This window comes from Hippopotamus amphibius, chromosome 13, assembly GCF_030028045.1.
Source record: "Hippopotamus amphibius kiboko isolate mHipAmp2 chromosome 13, mHipAmp2.hap2, whole genome shotgun sequence".
Classification (NCBI taxonomy): domain Eukaryota; kingdom Metazoa; phylum Chordata; class Mammalia; order Artiodactyla; family Hippopotamidae; genus Hippopotamus; species Hippopotamus amphibius.
In genome coordinates this window covers 91,105,342-91,125,614 of record NC_080198.1, presented here as the reverse complement: position 1 = coordinate 91,125,614, position 20,273 = coordinate 91,105,342, and the positions used below count along the sequence as shown (strand labels likewise).

General features: G+C 43.7%; 1 protein-coding gene across 2 annotated transcripts in view; it reads right to left on the bottom strand.

Annotated features, from left to right (window-relative positions):
* Window positions 1–20,273, bottom strand: part of EVC2 (EvC ciliary complex subunit 2) — a 146,857-nt gene that overhangs the window by 104,330 nt on the left and 22,254 nt on the right. For both annotated transcript variants that reach the window (XM_057706637.1, XM_057706638.1), the window contains exons 8-9: window positions 2,942–3,076; window positions 173–312 (exon numbers count right to left, since the gene is read on the bottom strand). In XM_057706637.1, coding sequence (XP_057562620.1) covers window positions 173–312; window positions 2,942–3,076 — 275 coding nt within the window. The remainder of the gene's footprint in view (window positions 1–172; window positions 313–2,941; window positions 3,077–20,273) is intronic.

The following is a 20,273-nucleotide window of genomic DNA, read 5'->3' as shown; positions in this document are numbered from 1 at the left end:
CCAAGCATAGTGTTCAGGGCACGGCAGTTGTTCGATTATGACTACTGAGTGACAAATGAGTGGTTAATGGGATGGATTAATGAATGAAATACACTAGGTGTTTGCCCTCATGATGCTGTAGGTAAAACATGCATCATATCCATTGAAGTAAAACGTGACTTAGAATTCTTACTCTTCTAAGGCTTGCAGCATGCTCCCGGGGTCCTCTGAAGACAGAATGTCCACCATTTGGTCATTTAGAGCCAGATCTTCATTTACACCATCAGCTGAGGTGAACTGGGAGTGCTCCAGCTTGCTCTCGTGATGCCGAACCTTCAGGAGAATTTCAGAAACCACAATTGAGTAGGCCCTCTTGTGAACCTCACATGCTGCAAAAGTCATGAGGGAAGGCGGGGATCTGCAGTCAGAGAACCTAGCTGGCCCCACTACTTATGAACAGGCAAGACTCAGGCAAGATACTGTACTACCCTGAGCCTCATTTTCTCATCAAAGAAGGGGAATTATAATTCTGGTAGCCCTGCACAGGCTTGTCATGTGGATAAAACAGAGCAATGGATGGAAAGACCTTTATAACTATAAAGACCTAATAAAAATATTTCAACATCATCATCACCACCATCATCCCCATCCTCATCATTATCCCCATCTCCATCATCTTCATCATCATCATCACCATGAAGAAGAAAATTACAGTTTGCAGATGGACTTCAACATCACAGATCTGGCTGGTTTCTAATCAGACCATAGAGTTGTCAGATGGAAGTGACATCAGAGATAATTAAGTTCAACCCTCCAGTTGGATAGATGATGTATCTGTGTTGCCCTCATCATCCTTATTTCTGCAGAAATGCATGATAATTATAACTAACATTTGAGAATTCCTGTTCCTGTGCCTTGTATGTGTTATATCATGAAACAAAATAAGTGTTGATGCCCCCACTTTACATATATGGAAATTGTAGCTCAGAGAGATGAAATGACATTATCTGAGTTCACACAGCTCATAAAGAGCCTGCTTGGTTTTTGACCCCAAGTCTGTCTAACTCTAAAGGCTGCCTTCTGTTTTACAGCATGTAATCTCCTTGGTCACTACCACAACGGAAAAAAAAATTAATGTGAAAAGAGTTCGCTTTGTGATGCCGGAAAAAAAATGCTACAAGAGTTTTCAGACCTTAAATCAAATTCACACTTTGCTTTCCTCCTGCGGTTGTAACAATCAGCCTTTAATCTCCAAGAAATGAATCCTGCTCCTTCATTGAAGGAGTTTTGTTCTTCTGTGATTGCTAACAGCTTTGGCAGAGTAAGTAGAATGTCTTATTAGATGGGCCCTTTTTCTTCTCCTCACTTCTGCCTGCCAAGGAGACACTTTGAAATGACGATTCTCTTCTCCAGGAAGCAGAAACAAAATGAACAATGGGACAGGACTGCCAGCCTCTGGGGTGGAGGGTGTCCCCCAGAAGCCAGGTCCCAGCCTACACTCAGCCACATGAAGCAGGCTGTTTAGCTCCAATGGGCCTCAGTTTACTCACTGTACAGTGAGGGAGAAAAATGACAGGTATTCCTTTCAAGTTGCTGGACCTCTGGGTGACAGAATAACAGCAGCTGCAGCCTCCATGGCCCTGAGGAACGAACAACCTACCAGGGTGCTCACTCCCAGCAGTGCCTTCTCACCCTAGGACTGTGCCCTGCTTTCCTTCCTCTGTCTGTCCATCCTCTGGCTAGGGGCTCATTCATTCCTTCACACGTTTACTGAGTGCCTTCTAAGCGCCAGGCCCTGTACCAGGCAATGGGGATTATAGCAGCCAGCAACCATCCTCTATCCATGTCCCCTTGACCTTGCCCTTCAGTGCCTTTTGGCCCAAGATCCACCAGCCAACACCTACATTTCCTCCCCTGAAGGCTCCTGCTGGCCTTCAGAGCCCATGCCAGGGAAATAATGTTACCCTTTGTCCTGGGCCCCTCACCCCCTCGTCCTCAACCAATGACCAATGGCATTTGATGGCTAAATACCCCAGCTCCTTCTCCCCTCGGGTAGAACCTCTGAGGCCAGTTCTACACTGTCCCCAGAGTCCCTGGGTAGGAGAAGCTCCAGGTGTCCACAATGGTAGCCTGACCGGCTGTCTTCCCTTCCTGCCTCACTTCCCCACCCCCTACCGTTACTTCCTGGGATCAATTCTCATGAAGACTATTTGCATTTGGATCCTGGTCTCAGGATGTGCTTCTGTGGGAACCCAGGCCAAGACAGGAAAACAGAGATTGAGGAATTCACAGGTGGGGATAAACGCTGGGTGGGGTCCAGAAGCTAGAGCAGGAACCCAGAGACAGATCCCTCAGCTCAGCCAGGAAGTGGCCAGCGATGACTTCCAAGGAGAGGTGAGGCCCGAGATGAGTCTTAAAGGATGCATCGGAGTTCTGCTCATTGAAGAGCGGAGAGAGGAATAAAAAAGCATCCAGGTGAGTGTGGAGAGTTCAGCAGACATTGGGTAGAGTCAGATGTTGAGTTGTGAAGCTGGACTATGGGGGGGCTTTCTTTATAAGCCATGCTGAGGTGTCTGGACTTCACCCTGAGGAGGAAGTAAGTCTTCAAAGACTTTTCGGAGGGAAGTGTAGACCAGGACCTGATCAGGGTGTGGCATGAAGGCACAGCTGGCCACACAGGTGGGCGCTCAGTTATTCAGCCAGGCTGCAAGGGTTCCCCCCCGTTGCCATTTGTTTGAATCATCCAGAAAGCTTTTAAAAACTACTAATGATGGGGATGCCTCTTAGGACAAAACAGTCAGAGTCTGTGCAGGAGGCCCTGGGTAGGAGCGTGCCTCACAGCTCCCCAGGGGTCGTGACATTGATCCAGAGTTGAGATTGACTGAACTGAAGGATAACCTTCAACCTCACATCCACCACCAACCAATGACCCTCCAGGAAGAAGATGCTTGTGGACTCCCACCTGATGTCTGGTAAGCAGGCTTCCCTTCAAACACTGATACTGAACCATGAAGAAAAGCACAGCCCAGGTCAGCACCAGGGAGAGGATGAAGGCCACAAAGAACCCTGCTGCGTGGAGGCCGTGGTTTGGTAGAACCTACAGGGATGAGAGAGAGATATTTGTTCTTGGTCACATTTTACATCTTTCAAGTCAAGTTACAACTGAGTTAAAGCAGAACAAGCACAGAGTCAGTGAGACCTACCTTGGTTTGGATCAAGCTCTGCCACCCATTAGCTGGTGGCCCTGAGACCAATGCTCGACCTCTCTGGGCCCAAGTTAAATGGGGCAAGCACTTCAAGGAGCTCAGCATAGAGGCTTGCACACAGTAGAACCAACCACGCCAAGCCTGGCACATCACAGGCACTTAGGAATGTTGAATTCCCAAATCAAATATGAAACAAACTTGAGGCAGCACTAAGGATCCGTGAAATGTTTCGGGTCGGGCAGAATCTCACAGAGGCCGGAGGAAGAACCCATGGTGCCCTCGCCTTCCCTCAAGGCTGTTCCCCCACCCCCGGACACACTTCGCATTAGGGGTGCAGCCCACTCTGGGCTTCAGGATCACTCTGGTGGATGCACGCGGCAGGGGAGGCATCACAGGGCAGAAGCAGCTGCAGGCGGTCCAGTAAATGCCCAGTCAGAGGTGTCTCAAGAGTTCACATGGGCTTCATTTAATGGGCCCCGTGTACTTCTCCCTCCTTGAAGGCTTCCTCCGGGCGCCAGTCAGTGACATCCTGGGACCAGTGTGAATCCACTGATGGGCCAGGAGTGGCCGGCCCCAAATCGCAACTGTGAGAAGCAGTAAGTTCTAGACCCCCCACATTCTGCCCCTCCCTCCACCCTTTCTTTGGGATCTAGAACGTGATGCCAAAGACACCAGCAGCTGCCATCCTACTACGCACTCAGCACGGGCGGGCTGTGCTCTCACGTCAGAGCTCACGTCAGAATCACCTGCAGGGTCTGTGGAAACACCAATCGCTGGGCCCCGCCTTCAGGGATTCTGAGTCACTAGACCTGGGGCAGGAACTGAGAAGAGGCATTTCTAGCAAGTTCCCAGGGGAGGCTAACACCCTTTGAGAACCCCTAGGCTAAGGGTTTCACGAGAATTAACTTCCTGAATTCTCACAAAAGCACTTTGAGCAAATAAAAACAGCTGTGGTGTCAAATCCTACAAGCCTGAATTGCAATGCCTCCTCTATCAAAACAGCTCTATACTTTGGGCAAGTGACTCGACCTCTGGGAACCTCTGTTCTCTCATCTGTGACATAGGGGTAAAAATATCTCACAGCATGAAGGTTAAATAAAATAACGCAGAGCAGCTTGGTGAAAACTTTGGCTCATCTATTTCATCAACAAATATGTACTGGGTGTCTACTGTGTACCAGGCAATATGCTAGAAGCTAATAAGATGCTGGTGACTTCTCCCCTCGGGTGACTACGCTCTTCCTGCGGGCACTGACCAGGGCTGACCCAGCCTACTTGCTTCTCACAGATAAGGGCCTGAAACAACACAGGGGGTGAAGCTTGGGCTCTGGACTCCGACCACTGGGTGTGGGACCCATCTCTGCTACTTACTGGCCATGTGGCATTGGGCAAATCACTTCATCTCTCCTTGCCTTTGCTCTTCCCTTGTAAGACAGAGACAAGAGCCCTCCAAAGGTTGTACTGAGGTGTAAACAAGAAACATGAACAAAGTCCAATGAAGTCACTAGAAGAGGCCCTGACCCATGGCCCTCGCTCACTAAATGTGATTCTTGCCCTGCCTTCCTTCGTGGGTTGGGTGACCCAAGGTGACTCCATTGGTCCAGAAAGGGAGATGCTATGTGGTGGCCATTAACCAGTCATTTTATCAGAAGGTGACCTCAAAAACAGGACTAAAAGAGACAAAAATCTTGATGATACTTTCATCCTTTGGAGTGCTCTCGCCAAAATGTCTATACCCAAAAATGAAAGGGGAAAAATGTCTGTGTCCATAACAAGGGGCTTCAACATGTTCACCCCTTTAACCTAGTGATTTCATACCGAGCATTCATTCCTCAGGAAATAATTCAAAAATATGCATAAAAGCTTATACACAGGTTGGTTTGATCCAGAAATATGCATGAAGATTTATTTACACCTAAGGCTGTTTTTAAGAACATTATATGAAGTAACACAAATGGGGATGTATCCTAAATGCTCCACAACATGGAGAATGGTTACATATTTTAAGCTCTATGAATTATTCTATCCGTATAATGGCCAATCTTGCAGCCATTTTATAAATTTAGGAAGCAGAGAAATGTATGCATGCTAGGGAGAAAAAAGGTTTTTAACAGAAGCCAAGGGTTTCAAAAGAGAAGCAAATATCCTGTGTGACCTTCTGCATCCTCTTCTAGTCCCACTTCCCAGAGGCAACTAGCTTAAATAGGCACTGGTTTTAGTTTCTATGGTTTAGTGAACCAGAATGGTTAGTTAACTTTAATACACTAAAAATTATGCATGCATCTTTATTTCTTGATATGTCAACATTATACATTATTTATGAAGTCCTGCTATGACGGATGTGGATTTAGGTCATGAATTTTTACCCTAAAAATTTGAAGGATTTACCTACAAATAGCCCTCCCTACACTTCCTCCCAATTTGAATGGTTATATTCAGTTACCTGCCTTTGTCTAACTTTACATAATTGAAACAATTTTTATGGCATTAAAGTTAGAGCGTATGTCTTGTCTTCTTACTAAGAAACACGGTGAAACCAGTGCCCCACATTTGCCTCTACCTCTCCTTTCACCACTTCTGCCCTCCAGAATTTGTTTATTTCATACAAACATATATGTATGTATATTATGCAACCACACAAATCTTTGCGGTGATTTATAAGTTAATTCTAGAAACTAAAAATAAAAAAATTTAGAGACAATATCATTATTATGATTAGACATATGTATTCACTGCATAGTAAGTCATTGAATGTAATCCTGTATAACAAATACATGCTCCTAAAAGCCACATATTTTTGATGCAGTGCCCTTTCTTACACTATCAATATTCAAATCATGCCACAGTTTTAGGTTACTTCAATTTGGACCAACATTTCCTTGTGTAACTTTTTGTTTTTCCTGGGATTTCTCGTTTGCTTTTGTTTTCTCTTCCTGGTATACACCCATTTCCTCAATATTAGCTGTTGCAGGGAGTCATCTTTTTTTTTTTTTTTCTTGCAGTCATCACTCCCACAGGTCTCTGACATTCTGATCTACTCAGGACTGGCTACTTTCTAGGCTTGCTGCCCTGCTATCATTAGAGCTGTCTCTTTACTGCTTTCTATATTGTTACAATGTTACTGATTAAAGCAAAACTATGGTTTTTGCATTCCATTCCTTCGGTTTTATTTTTTTTTTTCAGTCTGATAGAGTATTTTCCATATTTATGTGTTCTCAAGTAAATTTGTTTAGAAAATATTTTTATTTCTCATGTGTTAAAATATTGTTACTTTGCACTCGTTTGTTTTCTTCACTGAGACTATTATTCAAGGTCCAAAATCTTTTTCCCTCAGGATACTGAAGGTGCCACTCCATTGTCTTTTAGCGTAAGTGTGCCTGATGACCTCTTAGAAGGATCTTGCGTTCTAGGAGTTTTAAATTCTAAATGTCTAACCATTTAAAAGAAGATTTTAAATGATTTTTTAATGGAGTAAAATACACGTTACATAGCATTTACCATTTTAATCATTTTTAAGTGTACAGTTCTGTTACGTACAACCACACTGTACAAACATTACCACATCTATCTCCAGAAATTTTTCATTTTGCAAAACTGAAACACTGTACCCATTAAACAACTCTCCATTCCCTCCTTCCCCAGCCACTGGTGACCACAATTCTTCTTTCTGTCTCTATGAATCTGATTACTCTAGGGGCTTCACGTAAGCAGAATCATACAGTATTTGTCTTTTTATGAGTGGCTTATTTCACTTAGCATAATATCCTCAAGCTTCATCTATACCGTAGCATGTGTCGGAATGTCCTTTCTTTCTAAGGCTAATGTTCCATTGCATGGATACACCACATCTGTTTATCCACTCAATCACTGATAGACACTTGGATTGTTTCCATCTTTTAGCTATTGTGAATAATACTGCTATAAACATGAGTATACCAATATCTTTTCAATTCTTTCAGGGATATACCCAAAAGTGCAATTGCTGGATCTTGTGATAATTCTTAATTTAAAAACATTGGTAATTAATAATTTTTAATTGATAATTTTTAAATAAAAGCCACACTAACTGGCATGAGGTGAGAGGTGATTTGCATTACCCTAATGACTAGTGATGGTGAGCATATTTTCATGTGTTCACTGGTTTGTATATCTTATTTGGAGAAATGTCTAAGTCCTTTACCAATTCTTTAATCTGTTTTTTTGGTTTTTATTGTTGTTGGGTTGTAGGACATTATGGACTGAATGTTTGTGTGTACTCCCAAAATTCATATGTTGAAATTCTAACCCCTCTTGTGATGGTATTAGGAGATGGGACCTTTGGGGGGCAAATAGTATTCTTATAAAGAGATAAAGGGACCAGAGCTCTTTCTGCTGTCTGCCAAAGGAGGATTCAATGTGAAGATGGCCATCTACAAATCAGGAAATGGGTTCTCACCAGATACTATATGTCTACTGGCACTTTGACCTTGGACTTCCCAGCCTAAAGAACTGTGAGAAATAAATGTTGGTTGTATAAGCCATTCAGTCTATGATAATTTGTTATAGCAGCTCAAACTAAGACACAGGATTTCTTTACATAGTACAGATATTAACCATTAATCATATAAATGATCTGCAAATATTTTCTCCTATTCTATGGGCTGCCCTTCACTTTGTTGATTGTGTCCTTTGATGCATAGAAGTTGTTAGTTTTGATGCAGTCCAATTTATGTGTTTTTTTTCTTTTGTTGCCTGTGCTCTTGGGTAGTATCCAAGAAATCATTGCCAAGTGCAATGTCATGAAGTTTTCCCCCATGTTTTCTTCTAAGAGTTTTATAGTTTAAGGTCTTATATTTCAGTCTCTGATGCTCTATGACTTAATTTTTATACATAGTATAAGGCAGGGGTCCAAACCTTATTATTTTGCATGGGGATATCCAGTTTTCCCAATATCATTTATTGAAATGATTTCCCCATTGAGCAATCTTGGCACTCTTGTTGAAAATCATTTGACTATACATGTGAGGGTTTTTTCCCTGGGTTCTCTATTCTATTCATTGGTCTACATGTCTGTCTTCATGCCAGTACCACGATGTTTTGATTATTGCAGCTCTGTAATAAATTTTGAAATCAGGAAGTGTGAGACTTCTAACTTTGTTCTTTTTCAAGATTGTCTTGGCTATTTGGGTTCCTTTGAGATTTCATGAACTTTAGGATGGGTTTTCTTTCTATTTCTACAAAAAATACTATTGGAATTTCAACAGATTGCACTGAATCTGTAGATCATAAAAATATGAAGTCTTCCAATTTGTGGACAAGGGGTGATTTTCCATTTATTGGTCTTCTTTAATTTTCTCTCAGCAGTGTTTTGTAGTTTTCAGTGTACAAGTCTTTTCCCTCTTGGTTATGTTTATTCCTAAGTATTTTATTCTCTTTGATGCTACTGTAAATTAAATTGTTTTCTTAATTTCCTTTCTGGATTGTTTACCGTATACATCTAGAAATGCAACTGACTTTTGAGTGCCGAATTTTTAATAATATAAAAAATGCCTATATCCCCATATAACATTTTAAAAGAAGATACAAGCTGTATATGCATAAAAATCCCAACTTCATTAAAATAAAAATAATATATATGCACATATATACATATGAAACCTATGAAGAAAATATTCCAGAATTTTGTTGAGTGTAATTACTTGATGAATTTTCTCTTTATGTTTCTGTGTTTTCTACAGTGGGCATGTATTACTTGTAGAATCAGGAGACAAAAAATGATAATAGAGTTTTAAAGGTAAGTTTGGTAGACAAGGAGATGCACCACCCAGATCTCCCTTCAAGGAAGGACTAGGTGTCCAGCTATGAGCAGTACGGTCAGCAGACCTCCAACTTCATGGTCTAGATCACCTGAAGTCATGCCGATCTGGTAACAGAACAAGGCAGAGGCATAATGGCTGGCCATTTAGCCTGATGAGGGATGCTCAGACGGTGACAACACTCCCTCCAGAGCTCTCTGCCAGGTGAGGCTTTGTCAGCCTGGATCACACCTGACTTCTTCCTCTGCCCAAATCTGCTTCCTCCTCCTCCCCTCCACAGGTGAGCTGATTGTGTTGGGGGAAGCCCATGACCACCCCCAGGTCCAATGATTCACAAAGACTCAAAAGACTCAGCATACAGTCATCCTCACAACTATGATTACAATGAAAGGATACAAAGAAAACTCAGCAAAAGGGAAAGGCATGAGGGGTGAAGTCCACTGGAAACCAGGAGTAAGCTTCTAGTAACTTCTCCCAGCAAACCACAAAGGGCAGACTTAATTCCTCCAGCAATGAGGGTGACAACTCATGTGAAATGTCGTCCACCAGGGAAGCTCATTTGAAAAGTGGTACCCAGGGTTTTTATTCAGGACTAGTCACTTAGGCACCCTCTGCCAGGCATGTACCAAAATTCCAGCCTCCAGGAAGGAAACAAGGTGTTCAACATAAAATATATTGTTTATAAAAACAGTTTAGGCACGGTGAGCCACCCATAGTTCAGTAAACGGTGAGAATCATCCTGAAATCCAAGTTCCCAGATGCCAGCCAAGGGCTAACCTTGTAAGCAGGCCCTTCTAAAGATAGCAGTCTCAGACTAGCTATGGTAACGCCTCTGCACATTGGTTACCATGTTACACCCCAACTCTGTCTTGGCAGAGAAGCCAACTGTGACAAGTTTAATTCAAAATGGTTGCAGACCCCAATGTTCATTGCAGCACTATTTACAATGGGCAGGCCATGAAAGCAACCTAACTGTCCATCAACAGATGAATGGATAAAGAAGATGTGGTATATATATACACACACACACACACACACACACACACACACACACAATGGAACATTACTCAGCCATAAAAAAGAATGAAATAATGCCATTTGCAGCAACACGGATGGACCTAGAGATTGTCATACCAAGTGAATTAAACCAGAGAGAAAAAGACAAATATCATATGATATCACTTCTATGTGGAGTTGAAAAAAAATTGATACAAATAAACATATACAAAATAGAAACAGACCCACAGACATAGAAAACAAATTCATGGTTACCAAAGGGGAAGGTAGAGAGAGATAAATTAGGAGTTTGGGATGAACATATATACACTACTATATATAAAATAACCAACAAGGACCTACTGTATAGCACAGGGAACTATACTTAAAGATTTTTAATAACCTATAAAGAAAAAGGACATAAAAAGAATATGTATATATACATATATATAACTGAATCACTTTGCTGCAAACCTGAAACTAACACAACATTGTAAGTCAACTATACTTCAATAAAAAGATGGCTGCCCATTATGGGAACATTTAACATATTATTTAGGGGCTGGAAGATAACGAACCCATTCCTCATTACTGTGGTCACAACGCACGCAGTAGTTAAGGTTAAATTTTTCTGACAGACCAAGAAGGTCAACCTGACCTTCCAAACAGTCAAAGCCAAGTTAGGTCAGAAATAGGAGCTTTGGTCCAGACGATTACTGGAGACTGAATCAAAGCATGCTGCCACACATGACTTGCCTATGATGAATCAGCCTCTGTCCATAGTGGCTGTTAGCAGAGATGGTCAAGAAACCAATTCTGTTTTCAGACTCAAACATCCCGATTCTAAATCTTACATTTTGATTAGCACCACACTGAAATGCAAGTTCTCCAATTGTGTTGGAAATAGCCTTCTAAGCCCTGATCTGTGTACTTATCAGATAAGAAAAAAAAATCAATAAACTGGATAAATATGAAAAGCAGTGCAAAGAGGTTTACATTAAAATATTGACGGAATGGAGACAAAAAACCTGTGTCTAAAGAGAACAAAAGGCTATAGATCAGCGATCTGTTTTCAAGGTTTCCTATTTGACAGAAGGCAAACACTTTTAATTTTACAGCTTTAGGGAGAAGAATGGAGAGGTAAGGGAATGAATGACATTTGATCACCTACAGTTTGCCACTCCCTGGGCTAGGTGCATGTTGGGGGTTGAACTGTGTCCTACAAAAAGCTATGCTGGAATCTTAACCCCCAATACTTATGCATGTGACCTCATTTGGAAATAGGGTCTTTGCAGACATAATCAAGTTAAAATGAGGTCACACTGGATTAGGGTGGGTCCTAAATCCAGTGACTGTATCCTTGTAAGGAGAGGGAGACTGGGAGACAGATACACACAGAGAAAAGACAGTGTGACCACGGAGGCAGAGATTGGAGTGATGTAGCTACAACCAAGGAAGCATTTACAAGAGCCACTTGCTGCTGGGAAGAAGCAAGGAAGGATTCTTCCCTAGAGTTTTCAAAGAAGCATGACCCTGCCGACACCTTGATTTCAGTCTTCTAGCCTCCAGAATGGTGAGAGAATAAGTTACGGTTGTTCTAAGCTTTGTGATAATTTGTTGTGGCAGCCCCATGAAACTGAAAAAGTGTGCTATTGCTTTATCTCATTCGATTTTCAGCAATCTTGTAAGGGATGTATTATCCCCATTCCACTGACTGATAAATGGAGATGAAAAGAGATCAAATAGTTAAAGTCCACAGCTAAAGAGTGACGGAGCTGGCTCTGCTTAATTGCAAAGTCTGTGTTCTCCCCAGTACATCACACTACTTACCGTCCAAGGGGCTGTGTCCTTTTCTAAACACATTTTTAGTCTCAACCTCCCACACCGTGGTAGAAGTTACTTCGCTGATGGATGAGAGCCAGAAACAGATATTGGGACAGAATTACAGGCAGGCAGGGTCAATGTACTAAAAAAGGCAGGGACAGAACTAACTCATTCTCTCAATCAAAGTCTCCTTCCCTCCCTCCCTCCCTTTCCTGCTTCATGAAGTAGAACAGCCCAGACAGGCCACCTCACTCTTCCTCTCCTTCCCACCTCCACCTTCTCGGAACCTCCACCTTGAGATCTTGCCCTCCTTTGACCAGTCACATGGCCAAGAGAATTTGAAGAGTAGAGGCAGTGTGGGGAGCAGGAGCTTAATTTAGCAACACAGCTGCAGAAATGAACGCCTGTATTTAGGAAGAGGACAAAGCCAGGCCAGCTCTGTGGATCACACCATCTTTCTCTCCTTCTCTCCTGCAATTCCTACTTTCCGACACCAGGTGATAAGCAAACCAAGGTAAAGACTGCCTCCTTGGGGCAAGCCCACTCACAACTCCCACTTTCTTCTCTTCAACCTTCTTCATTTATCTGTGTTGCTAAGTTACGCTAGGTTCTGATCCCTTGACCTGTCCACTATGCCTCAACTCTTCAAATTCCCTCTTCCATATAAATGGCCAAAGAAAATGGAATCTCAAGATTTAGCTTTATGGGAAGGAAGAGGCTCCCCTTAATCACTCATGTCACCACCACCATCATCATCACCATCACCATCATCAGCCTCACCATCATCACCACCACCATCATCATCACCATCATCAGCCTCACCATCATCAGCCTCACCATCATCATCATCACCACCATCACCATCATCACACCACCATCATCATCACCACCATCACCACCATTATCATCATCGCCATCATCATCACCATCATCATTACCACCATCATCATCACCACCACCACCACCATCAGCCTCACCACCATCACCACCATTATCACCATCATCACCACCACCATCATCATCACCATCATCAGCCTCACCACCATCAACACCATTATCATCATCGCCATCGTCATCACCATCATCAGCCTCACCATCATCACCACCACCACCATCACCATCATCATCACCACCATCATCATCACCATCATCAGCCTCACCATAACATCATCATCATCACCATCAATACCATCATCATCACCATCATCACCACCATCATTATGGCTAATATGTATTGAGCAGATACTGAGTGCCAAGGATAGTTCCAAGTGCTTTACATGCTTTATCCATTCACTCCCCATGGCAATATTATAAAGTGGGCACTATTTTAATCCATATTTTAGACTACAATGTCAAAGTACAAGTAAGTTAAATAAATGGCCTAAGGTCACATAGCTAGCAAGTAATAGACCCAGGATTCACAGCCTGTGGTCTAAGCTAGCAGCCTTCAGACTGCAGCTGCCTCTCCAGGGCTCAGGCTCCAGCCTGGCCTTTTACCAGGAGGAGCCGTGCATTGAATCGTCAGGGACTTGTGTCACTGTGAACAATTTGATTCCTTCTCTGAGTATACAGCTCACCCTTTTGAGGTGAGTGACTAGCAGGGCAGAATTTTAGAATTCCTAAGTCTCTGGCCAAAAGCCTTCATAGTCCCTTCAAAACTATGCTTAACTATCAGTATCTTTATTGAACTTTCACCAGAGGCCAAGTAATTCCTTTTTAATCTTTGGAACAATGCTTTAAATTCAGAATTCAGATTTCATGGGTGCAAAAATCAAGCTTTGCTATAATTCCATTTACCTAAAACTCTCTATTAAGTAGCTACGCCACAATGGCTGCCAGGTTTGACTCAATGTCCAGATGTGGTGGCAACATTTCCTGATAAGGAAAGACAAGGAGGAAAGACACCCAAGCCCTGCTCCAAGGAGCTCAGCATCCTGGAGAGGAATGGCCAGGCACACAGGCTGGGGTGACATGTGTGACTAGGGCGACAGGGGAAGCCTGAGGACTAGGGTGGGAGGAGGGACAGACCCTAACCCAGCTCAAAGGACAAAGAAGACCTTCCAAGAGGTGACCTGTGGGCAGAGGACAACAAGCCAGGCCAGTAGGAGGGCAAGCCAGGCAGACGGAACAACAGGAGCAGGACCTGCAGGTGGCAAGAGACACGGCCCACGTCCCAAAGGGCCTTCGAGAGAAGGTTAGGGAATTGCGACATCATCCTAAGGGCTTAGTGGGGCTCCCTGCAGGGTTTTAAGCCAGGAAGTAACATGGTCATATCAGTATTTTAGAAAGAGAAATCTATCTGCTGGACTTCCCAGTGGCGCAGTGGTTAAGAATCCACCTGCCAATGCCGGGGATCCCTGCTCCAGGAAGATCCCAGATGCCTCAGAGCAACTAAGTCTGTGCGCCACAACTATTGAGCCCGTGTGCTGCAACTACTGAAGCCCATGCGCCTAGAGCCCGTGCTCCACAACAAGAGAAGCCACAGGAGTGAGGAGCCCGTGCACCACAACAAAGAGTAGCCCCCGCTCACCGCAACGAGAGAAAGCCCGTGTGCAGCAACAAAGACCCAACACAGACAATAAATAAATAAATTAATTAATTAATTAATTTTTTTAAAAAAGAAAGAAATCTATCTGCTGTGTGACTTCAGCCTGGTGGAGGCTGAACCTGGATACCTCAGCCGAGGGAGAAATGATGGGGACCAGAAACACCAGTGTGGGAAGCAGTAGAACATACTCCTAAAGACCATGGACTTAGGCGCTAGTTGGGGGTTCAACTCTCAGCTCCTCCCCTCCGCACTGTGGGACCCTGAGCTTTTCCCTCCCTAAGCTGCAGTTTCCCCATCTATAAAATGAGGGCAAAACTCTTGCAGACAAATTCCACTGATAATCATTGTAACTACAGAATTTCAAAGAGCCTATCTACCTTAAACTTCATTATCTAATAATAAGGTAAAAGAGGTGGCTCAATGACCCCATCTGTCTTATCCCCAGAGCCCCCACTAACTCTTCCTTTCTGGAAAAGAATCATCCGTTATTATCACCCCTTTAATCACATATTAGCTGATAGCAGATTCCTTTGATGAGTTCCACCACTGCATTTATGAAGAGTGATGCCAGACAAAGAAAAAGACTTTCAAAAGAAATGCTTTATATGCTTAAAGTCCAATAACAAGTTACAAGAGCATGAGGAAAAATTGTTTGTACAGTTTGATTTCAATTATGTAATGAATATATTCATAGACTTGCAGAAGGCAAGAAACTACCATGTTAGCAATGGTTATCTCTGGTGATGGGTATATGAAGTAATGCTATCTTATTCTTCTAACTTTCTCCCTGTGTCTGTCTGTCTGCCTGTCTGTCTCTCTCTGTGTATGTGTGTGTGGGGTGGAGTTGTTTCTTTAAATTGTCCACAATGGACATATATTAAATCCCACTCCCTCCCCAAACCAGAAACAGTTTGAAGAGCATACAGAATGATTTCCCTGAAAGAGATTTTAGGAGTAATTTAGTTGAAATCCTTCAACTGCTTGAAGAAGCAGACCCTTGTCCCGCAGCCCTTGAGGGGCAGCTCTTAGGGCAGAGACTCTGACGATTTGGGCAAGAGCGAGAGCTTGGAGGTAACCACAAGTAGAGACAATCTCACTCACTAACCGAGGTTTGTAAATTACAATCCAGTGAATAAGGCGTGGATTACAGAACAAACTGCACAGCATGAGTACATTTTTCAATGTTGGCATCAAGCTTCAGGACCTTGGCCAGTTCCCAGAGCCTCTCAGGACCTGAGTTTTTCACTCTCAAATGAGGAAGTAAAACTAGATAATCTTCAAAGTCTCTCCCTGGGTAAAAATTCTATTCTGATGCCAACAAAAATGTATTAAGTGCCAACCAGGGGGATAATCTCAATGTCACAGAGTGACAAGGTTTATCAGATGTCCCAATGCCACTGGATCCCACCCAGCGAGGGGTGCCACCAGCCTGCGTAGGGGATGTGAAGGAATCATAGAGGTGGAGAAAGTTGGTCAGGGTCCCGCAGGATGTTTACGAGCTGCCAGAGGACAGGAAAGATCAGCATGTGTGAAGCCAGAGCGATGTGGAAAACACAGGAATCTGACAGCACAGGGTGACGGCAGAGGTCACCTTTCCTGGTGGAGCCTGAATCCTAACTTAAGGGAATTGGGCTTTATCCAGCAGGCAATGGGGAGCCTCTCCAGAACAGAAAGTGAGCAGGCTGGTGTTTCAGGACAATGGGCTAGAGGGGAGCAGGACTGGACAGGCAGGAGGCTGCTAAGTCATCCAAACAAGATGTGACCCAGAGAAGGCAGACATGATGATATGTGACTGCATGCCTCCAGCCGCCTGAGTTAAACCCAAAGCCATATGATTTTGCCAACGAAGTTACACGTTCCCTCCACTGTGCTCAAGGGCACACATTTTAAATTTTTGTATTTGAGAAATTCTCATATCGTACATAGCTATCTGAGGCATTCTTTATCTTACTAATTAGTAGGAGCTCTTTATATATTATAAAGACATTAATCCTTTTTAACGTATGTTACAAATATTTTCCCAAGTTTACCTCTTACCTTTCTCAATACTGTTTTCAACTGTAAAGTTTTCAACTATTTTGTGTACTCAGATCCATGGTTTTCCTCCATGGTTTTTTTCATAGCAAATTGACCAATATTTACTTTTCACAAATTGTTTTCTCCATTTAGATTTAAATCTGTTGAGGGAATTCAACTTCATTTTTCTTCCAAAAGATCCAGTCAGTTACCCCCCAAATTTATGAATGAAACATTCTCTTCCCATTGATTTGAAATATCATTTTATCATGTATACATACATGTAGGTATTCTACTTTGTTCCACTGGTCTGACTTTTCTTGCAGGACCTGCATACAGCATTAACGTAGCTTTCTAACTTTTTACATCTGCTCGGGCAAATCCTCCCATGTTACTCTTCATTTCAAAATTTTCTCATCTAATTTCATAAATTTATACTTTCAAGTGAAACTTTGATCACATTCCTCCCCCAAATTCCACTATTATTATTATTGGAATTACACTCTAAATGAATGTGGGTGACATAACAATTGGTTTAAACGTTCCTCTCTTGATTAGATCCAGATCCTTGCAGTGAAATATGGTGACCTGTTCTTGCGGTGCCTGGCAGGGTGCCCAGCTTTATTACAAGAAGCTGGAGTGAAATCCAACTCAATCAGAACATCTCAACTCAACTATTACACACAGGATGGATAAACAAGGTTCTACCGGGAAATATACTCAATATCCTGTAACAAACCATAACGGAAAAGAATATGAAAAAGAATATATATATATGTATAACTGAGTCACTTTGCTATATGGCAGAAATGAACACAACATTGTAAATCAACTATACTTCAATAAAGTTAAAAACAAACAAACAAACAAACAAAAAAGAACACCTGCACTCGATGTCCAGCACAGAGTGGAGTGATTCTTTTCCTCTCTATTCAGCCAGGAGGCAGAAAGGGTAAGAAGACTTCTTGGGGTCTTAGTTGACATACGCCAGTTTTGCCCTCAGGAAATTAATAAGAAATTAAGGAGGTGATGGGGTCTCTTTCTCCCACTTTACACAATGGGTTACTTAATGTCTTTATTTTGTATTTTCAACTGCTTAATAAAAATAGCAGAGGAGCTTATACCTCACTGCTCAGCTCCTATTCATCACTATCGCACTTTCCTAGTACAACGACATTATCTTTGCAGGTACCCAAGTCAACCCTGCTAGAACACACACTGTAACTGGCAAGGGCCATGCCTCATCCTTACTTGTACCTTAGTGGTGCCAGGCACTGTGCTTGAGCCTAGTAAATCTTGGTTCATGTCCAACCCACAAACAGGCTTAACCTTGATGTCAGATCTGCAACTGCATATTTTAGAAACCACTCCTCCATCTTTAATGAACTCCTTTCTTTAAGATCCAACTGAAGTCTTACCTCCTCCAAGAGGTCTGCCACCCACCCAGCCCACCCAGGTTCCTTTTTTCCTTGTCAGTACCCCCAACACTTATGATCTATATGTCGGGTCACAGCCTCACAAATTCAGTCACAGCTGATGTGCGCTGTGTGGCTTTTCTCCCCCTTGTTTAATATCTTAGTGTGGGGGTAGGGATGGTGGGTGATGGGTGATCTGAATCTCCAGGCTGCTCCAGGCTCCACTACACCCTACAATGGGCCTGACCCACACACTTACAGCATAGGTGTGGCCCCCATGGGAATCTAAGCCTGAGACCCTGAAATATAACATTTATTCGCACTGAACACAGGACACTTGCACGACGGTGTTATTTGCATGTGTAATAATACTAATGAGGTTTTCTGAGCACTTAGCGTCAGGCACTGTGCTGAGCACTCTGCCTGCATCAATCTACTTACTTTGACAACCACCCTATGAAGCAGGTACTATTATTATTCTCATTTTACAGCTAGGATACTGAGGTCCAGGGAGGTAAGTGACGTGCCCAAGGTCACATACAATCAGTGGAAGAACAGGGATTCCAGTCCGGGCTTCTGGTGCAAGAGTCTACTGTCCCCACAACACTCTAGGGCCATCACCTACATACACCTCATCTCCCCACTTGACAATGACCTCCTTGAACGTGAGACACAGGCAGAGGTCACCTAGCCCAGGGGCCAGTGGGGCCGAAATCCAACCTACTGCTCCTCTGCCAAGCCTCGCACCCATGGGTCTGCAGCCCGAGGGGTGGGGGGGGGGCACCTATTCCTGTTTCTCCTGAGACCAACGTGTGAGCTGGAGGCAGCCCCAGAGAGCTGGGTGTGGCTGTCTCCATCCACGTGAGAAGGTCTGGGCCATGGAGCAAGGGCTTGTGAATATCGATGAAATGAATGTTCTCTGACTTTTACTGCAATCACGCAGCGAGGGGCAATCACCGGCGCTGGTGACAATCAGCTCAAGCGTGGGACATTCACCTGTTGAGCGCCACCCACAACAGAAGGCACAGTGGGCGACACAAGAAGGAATCAGACGTGGTCCCACCGGCAGACGAGCCAGGAGAATTGTCTGCACCTTTGTGCCTGACTTGGGTTTTGTTCCCACCTCTTTTGTGCAGGAATTCGGCTCGCTAGCAGGCAGTGTGGTCCACTGCCCCACAGCAGGGCTCTGGGGTCAAAGGGTCTGGGTTCAAATACTATTCGAACACTACCTGTACAGAAAGGTGCTCACACAGCAGGCCTGAGACGTCCACCCTCTGGGAGGCCTGCTCAAGATGCTTGGCCTTAGCTGGTGTCTGGGAACTCGGATTTCCGAGGGTTCCCACCATCCCCTGATAGGAGGGGTCCGCAGGGCCTGATCTGCTGGGCAAAGGATGTGGTGTATGCTGAACACATGCTGTCCTCCTGGGAGGTACCGGGCAGAGGGTGCCTCTGTGCCCAGCTCCTGGTACAAACCCTGGCACTGGGTCTCTCGTGAGCTTCCCTGGTGGACAGCACTTCACATGTGTTGTCACAGCTTGATGCTGGAGGAACTAAGCGTGTCTCTACTGGCAGCGGATCCTGGAAGCCTGTACCTGGTGTCCTCCAGCCCTCGCCCCGAGTGCCTATTCCCTTTGCTGATTCTGCTTTGCATCCTTCCTCTGTCATAAATCAGCCTGAGGACGACTATGTGTGCAGTCCTGTGAGTCCTCTTAGGGAATCACTACACCTGGGGGTGGCCTTGGGAGCGCTAACACACTAGCCATGTGACCTTGGGCAACTGACTTAACCTAGGCGTGCCTTGGTTTCCCCATCTGTGAAATAAAGGTGATTTAAAAGTTCAGTCTTTATTTACAATAGCCAGGACATGGAAACAACCTAAATGCCCATCAACAAATGAATGGATACAGAAGATGTGGCATATATATACAATGGAATATTACTCAGCTATAAAAAGGGATGAGATGGAGCTATATGTAATGAGGTGGATAGAACTACAATCTGTCATACAGAGTGAAGTAAGTCAGAAAGAGAAGGACAAATATTGTATGCTAACTCACATATACGGAATCTAAAAATGGTACTGATGAACTCAGTGACAAGAACAAGGATGCAGATACAGAGAATGGACTGGAGAACTCGAGGTATGGGAGGGGGCGGGGGGTGAAGGGGAAACTGAGACGAAGCGAGAGAGTAGCACAGACATATATATACTACCAACTGTAAAATAGTCAGTGGGAAGTTGTTGTATAACAAAGGGAGTCCAACTCGAGGATGGAAGATGCCTTAGAGGACTGGGGCGGGGAGGGCGGGGGGGACTCGAGGAGGGGGAGTCAAGGAAGGGAGGGAATACGGGGATATGTGTATAAAAACAGATGATTGAACCTGGTGTACCCCCAAAAAAATAAAAAAATAAAGGTTTACTATTTAAATCCAAAAAATAATAATAATAATAAATAAATAAATAAATAAAAGTTCAGTCTATATCCCAAGCTTGT